The sequence below is a fragment of the Rhinopithecus bieti genome, unplaced genomic scaffold (assembly GCF_001698545.2).
Source record: "Rhinopithecus bieti isolate Rb0 unplaced genomic scaffold, ASM169854v2 scaffold_56246, whole genome shotgun sequence".
In the NCBI taxonomy this organism is placed as follows: Eukaryota; Metazoa; Chordata; class Mammalia; order Primates; family Cercopithecidae; genus Rhinopithecus; species Rhinopithecus bieti.
The window spans coordinates 788085-794189 of record NW_016821943.1 but is presented as its reverse complement, the minus strand read 5'-3'; the positions used below and the strand labels follow the sequence as shown (position 1 = coordinate 794189).

Below are 6105 nucleotides of genomic sequence, written 5' to 3'. Positions count from 1 at the left end.
GTCACAGGCAGGGTAGGGCATGTGGGCATCGGGGCCCTGGATGGGAGAGGGCCACAGGGTAGGGCGCACGTGGCCATCGGGTGATGTGAACTTGCCTCTGACCCACATGCTGGTTGCAGGAGTTTGTTCACCTGGAAGCCTGTGTGACCTGAGCATTTTCTTACGTTTCAATAAATTCAACTTAAAACTTTGGAGTTTAAGACAGCAACACTAAAAGCAACCAGCTGGAAGGAGGTACACGTGGGTTTGTAATAAGCACTCTGCTGAGCGAAAGCACACGTGGAATGGCTGAGCGGGGTCCCCGTCTGTGTAAGTTTCCGAGGTTCCCGCCCCGGGTCGTGTGTGCTGTCCACCATGCTCTGGCCCGTGGTGTCCAGCCTTGGAACCCCGTGAGCCCCTCATTCCTGCCGGAAGAGCCCTTACATGCAGGCAGAGCACAGTGCTCTTAAGAGGCAGGTGAACAAGTGGCAAATCCTAAAGAAATGCCACAAGCAAGCACGCTGCCCTCAGGCCAGGCATCGCTGCAGGTTAAATAGAACACAGGTGAAGATGTTCAGGAGGAGGCCTTTTCTGTGGAGTAAGTTTGGCAGTACTCATCAGAGCACATTAAAACCACATATTCTGGGCTGGGCGCGGTGGCTCATGCCTATAATCTCAGCACTTTGGGAGGCTGGGGCGGGCGCATCATGAGGTCAGGAGATGGAGACCATCCTGGCTAACACGGTGAAACCCCGTCTCCACTAAAAATACAAAAAAAATTAGCCAGGTATGGTGGCGGCGCCTGTAGTCCCAGCTACTTGGGAGGCTGAGGCAAGAGAATGGCGTGAACCCGGGAGGCAGAGCTTGCAGTGAGCCGAGATCGTGCCACTGTGATCCAGCCTGGGCGACAGAGACAGACTCCGTCTCAAAAAAAAAGAAAACCACATATTTCTTCCCCCCCAAGACAGAGTCTCACTCTGTCGCCCAGGCTGGAGTGCAGTGGCGTGATCTCGGCTCACTACAACCTCCGCATCCCAGGTTCAAGCAATTCTCTTGCCTCAGCCTCCCAAGTAGCTGGGATTACAGATGCCCACCACCACACCCAGAATAACTTGTATTTTTAGTAAAGACAGGGTTTCACCATGTTGGACAGGTTAGTCCTGAACTCCTGACCTCGTAATCCTCCTGCCTCGGCCTCCCAAAGCGCTGGGATTACAGTTGTAAGCCACCGCGCCCGGCCAAAAACCACATACTCTTTTTGACACTTAAGTGCCACTTATAGAACTCCAAGGAAATCAATACAGATGAGCACAGACCCATTTGTCAGCAAGTGGACGGTTACACTGGGAATGCTGTGGGGCGGCAACAGCCAGGGGAAGATTCACGTGGCTCCTCAGCACAGGGCAAAACTGCACATCACGCTGCGATCCAGGGTGGAAACAATTACGTATAAACACAAAAATTTCTGGGGGAAGAGCCACCAGATGTTACAGGTATCCATGCTTCCTCCTCTCACTCCAAAACCTCCCCCATTTGGGTGCTTGCTGTGTACTACGCCCCGAGGAACAGAGAGAAAAAGAGCAAGAGGAGCCCTGGGCCAGGGGCCAGGAGCTGCGAAAGGGCGGGAAGTCAGGCAAGGATCAAAAGGACACGTTTAATCGCCGCAGAAGACAGAGACACTGTCAGAGGCTGCCTATGCTGGCCGGGGGGAAAGGGGACCCTGATTCAAGAAACAGAAGCATCCAGAGGACCCAAACAATTGGGAATGGAGGGAGGGGGTGAACGGACCCTTGCTGTGGCCTGGGACACAGAGGTACGGGGTCTGAGAGCTGGGGCATGTGGGTGATGTCCTTGCACGGACAGCGCAGGAAGAGGCAGGTGGGTCCAGAGGACCTGAGAGAGGCCCTGTCCTTGCAACATTCAAAGGTCAGCAGGTGTAAGAGGAGAGGGTGATGCGGCCAGGGGCAGTGAGGACCACAAAGCCCACCGGCCTGATGAGAACTGTCGTGTCCAGGGGTCTGGGGAGGCCACCGAGGGACCAGGGGGCCTTAGGTGCAGGGGCCCCTTGGGCTTATGTCTGGGAACAGGAAACAAAGAGGGCCTTGTGAGCTGACAGTCCCTCCCTGCTGGGGATGGAGTGACAGGTGCTCTGAGGAGAGAAGCCGGCGCTGGGGGGAAGCAGGCAATGTGCCCAGAGATGACGGCACGACAGCAGCCAGCGGTTCACACAGCCATTGCCTGAGGGAAGAGGAAAACTACATGGCTCACAGGGCTCAGCAGGGGCCGCTCCCCTAAGGGCCACCAGATGTCCTTCCAGGCGTCACTGCTGCAGCTGGCTGGCTTTGGGAACCCTGAAGGGTGTCCAGTGGGGGCTGAGCTGGGGAAAGGGTTGGGGACAGGGACAAGTCAGACTAGGGCCAAGAGCAGGCCATGGCCATGAGGCACAGTGGGCGGCTGGGCAGGGCCCTGTGACCTCAGGGAGTGCATGGGGCAGGAGTGCACAGGGCAGGGGTGCACGGGGCAGGAGTGCACAGGGCAGGGGTGCACGGGGCAGGGGTGCATGGAGCAGGGGTGCACGGGGCAGGGGTGCATAGGGCAGGGGCCTGGCTGCTCCCAGACTTGCCTCTGAGCCCTGGGGCTGCTCATCCTTTGCTCCGTTTGTTCCAAAAAGAGCCTGTCGCCAAGAAAGAGCAGCAAGAGGAAGATGTGACTGTGTCCGGAGGCGCAGCAGCCACTGACAAGGACAGGGAGAGGGCTGGGGGGCCGAGACTGGGCTGTGCAGTTCACCTCATTCTCGGCCAGCGCCTGCTTAGCCAGGTAGCACTCCCGCTTCACTTTGATCTCCACAGACTCTGGGATGTCAGGCACCAGGAGGTCCAGGAGCCGGCCGATGGAGAAAACCACATGCTGGGAGCAGAGGAAGGTCCTCGCCCTACCCAAACGCCCAAAGGGCCTTCACAGGCCCAGGCAGGCCAGGGCTCCAGCACCTGCTCCCAGCCGTGGGTGGAGCTAGAAAGCAGCTGTGCAAGAAAAGGAACCCCAGAAGGAGCAGAAGCCACCCCAGCTTCGTGGCCCTGGAGCTCCTGTGGAGACACCCACAATGCCCAGGCACGCATGCCCACACCACAACCCGGGGATGAGGCCAGGCAGGGAAAACGCAGGTGCAGAGAAGAGCTCTGATTTGACCAAGATGACAAGATGACACAGCAGGAAGTGATCGCACCGACCCCTCACCACGTGTTTGAATTAGGCAAAGCATAGGGTGGGGGCGTCATGCCATGGATGGGAGAACCAGCAGGTGCCCCGGCTACCTCAAACACGATGACGAAGGCCAGGCGGATGGCAAGAAGATTCCAGTAGGTCTGGGAATAATGTCCATCGTCACCCCGGAAAGCCCGATACCTGCAGCAGACACAGGACTCAGTAGGTGGAGCCAGGGCGGAGCGCTGGCTGGGCAGGGGCCTCTGGAATTAGCCTGTCTCCCCTTTTTCCACCGTTTCCCTCTCAGATCCCATGTTCCAGTCCTGGCTCTTCATCGAGGGTGCCTGGAATGGGGGTTATCCCCAAACGGGATACTCTGACGATACCTGTGACCTGTGGGTTCCAGAGGCAAATGTGCTGGACATTGGGCTAAACTGGACCCCCTCCCAGTGGAAATGCTTCATTTTCTAGTAGATGTGACAGTCCAGTAAGTCTGTGCTTCTATGGATGACGTCAGTCTACTTACACGGTGAAAACACGCCGCCTGCTGGCCTCTGTGAGATCAGCAGTGCACCTGCTCAGACTGTCCCTGTCCGGCAGTGCCCTCCCTCCCTAGCATAAGCCACACTCGGCTTCACTTGCTATTTCAGACTCTGACATCTTCCTGTGTCTCTGTCACGTGGTCAAGATGTGACATTCCATTTTCTTTTTCTTTTTTTTTTTTTTTTTGAGACAGAGTCTCGCTCTGTGGCCCAGGCTGGAGTGCAGTGGCGCAATCTCGGCTCACTGCAAGCTCCGCCTCCTGGGTTCACGCCATTCTCCTGCCTCAGCCTCCCGAGTAGCTGGGACTACAGGCGCCCGCCACCACGCCCAGCTAATTTTTTTTGTATTTTAGTAGAGACGGGGTTTCACCGTGTTAGCCAGGATGGTTTCGATCTCCTGACCTCATGACCCGCCCATCTCGGCCTCCCAAAGTGCTGGGATTACAGGCGTGAGCCACGGTGCCCGGCCCCATTTTCTAATATAAAGTTACATGTTGCACTCCACGAAAACCATTACCAGGGCCAACTTTGTAGGAAAAGAAAAAAAAAAAAACAGAACCAAATATTGAAAGCTAAAAATAAAAATCCCTCAAATGAATGGGATGAACTTTTAAGTGGCTAGACACAGCAGAAGAGAGACTGGGGATGGGGAGACAGTGACGATGAGACCACCCTGCAGGCAACACAGCACACTCGCCACCGGGGGGAAGCGGGCCACAGCCCAGTGGGAGTTTCCAGATGACAATGGACAAGCAGAGAAGCTTCGCTGGAAGGAGTAAGATGGAGACATTTCCAGAACTAAACAAAGACGTAACTCTTTCAGCTGGGCGTGGTGGCTCACGCCTGTAATCCCAGCACTTTATTTATTTATTTATGAGATGGAGTCTTGCTCTGTTGCCCAGGCTGGAGTGCAGTGATCTCAGCTCACTGCAACCTCCGCCTCCTGGGTTCAAGTGATTCTCCTGCCTCAGCCTCCTGAGTAGCTGGACTATAGGCCCGTGCCACAAGGCGCAGCTAATTTTTTGTAATTTCAGTGGAGACGGGGTTTCACCATGTTAGCCAGGATGGTCTCAATCTGCCGGCCTCAGCCTCTCAAAGTTCTGGGATTACAGTCATGAGCCCCCGCACCTGGGCATCCCAGTGCTTCAGAAGGCTGAGGCAGGTGGATCACTTGCGGTCAGGAGTTCGAAACTAGCCTGGCCAACATGGTGAAACCTCCATCTCTACTAAAAATACAAAAGAGTAGCTGGGTGTGGTGGCAGACACCTGTAATCCCAGCTACTCGGGAGGCTGAGGCAGGGGAATCGCTTGAACCTGGGAGGTGGAGGTCGCAGTGAGTCGAGACCAGGCCACTGTACTCCAGCCTGGGCGACAAGAGTGAAACTCCATCTCAAAAGAAAAAAAAGAAAGAATCTCTTCCCTTTGGAAGGCTACTTTGGGAGGCCAAGGTGGGCTGATCACCTAAGGTTCAGAGTTTGAGACCAGCCTGGCCAACATGGTGAAACCGTCTCTACTAAAAATACAAAAAAAAAAAAAAAGTTACCTGGGTGTGGTAGTGCATGCCTGCAATCCCAGCTACTTGGGAGGCTGATGCACGAGAATCACTTGAACCAGGAAGCGGGAAGCAGAGGTTGCAGTGAGCCCAGATCATGCTACTGCATTCCAGCCTGGGCGACAGAGTGAGACTCCGTCTCAAAAAAAAAAAAAAAAAAAAAAAAAATTGCCGGGTGTGGTGGCTCACACAAGGTCAGGTGGATCACAAGGTCAGGAGATCGAGACCAGCCTTGCTGACACAGTGACACCCCATCTCTACTAAAAATACAAAAAATTAGCCGGGGGTGGTGGCAGGCGCCTGTAGTCCCAGCTACTCGGGAGGCTGAGACAGGAGAATGGCTCATTCCTGGGAGGCAGAGCTTGCAGTGAGCCGAGATCGCCACTGCACTCCAGCCTGGGCAACACAGCGAGATGTCGTCTCAAAAAAAAAAAAAGAAGAAGAAAAAGAAAATACGACAGGCGGAGTGGCTCAGGCCTGTAATCCCAGCACATTGGGAGGCCGAGGTGGGCAGATCACCTGAAGTCAGGAGTTCGAGACCAGCTTTGCCAACATGGTGAAACCTCATCTCTACTAAATATACAAATATGAGCCGGGGGTGGTGGTGGGCACCTGTAATCCCAGCTACTCAGGAGGATGAGGCAGGAGAATCGCTTGAACCCAGGAGGCGGAGCTTGCAGTGAGCTGAGATCGTACCACCGCACTCCAGCCTGGGCGGCAGAGCAAGACTCCATCTCTATAAATAAACAAATAAATCATTTCCCTTGATTTGTTTTAGCAGCAAGCATCTGTCAAGGTATTGCTTTCACTTTTTTTTTTTTTTTTTTTTTT

General features: G+C 54.8%; 1 protein-coding gene across 1 annotated transcript in view; it reads right to left on the bottom strand.

The window, feature by feature from the left end:
* Positions 1–1095: 1095 nt before the first annotated feature.
* The window catches only part of ANO7 (anoctamin 7), a 40029-nt gene continuing 35019 nt past the window's right edge, over positions 1096–6105 (bottom strand). The window contains exons 21-25 of the mRNA XM_017860654.1: positions 4416–4488; positions 3291–3429; positions 2767–2886; positions 2603–2653; positions 1096–2356 (exon numbers count right to left, since the gene is read on the bottom strand). Coding sequence (XP_017716143.1) covers positions 2300–2356; positions 2603–2653; positions 2767–2886; positions 3291–3429; positions 4416–4488 — 440 coding nt within the window. The 3' untranslated portion in view covers positions 1096–2299. The remainder of the gene's footprint in view (positions 2357–2602; positions 2654–2766; positions 2887–3290; positions 3430–4415; positions 4489–6105) is intronic.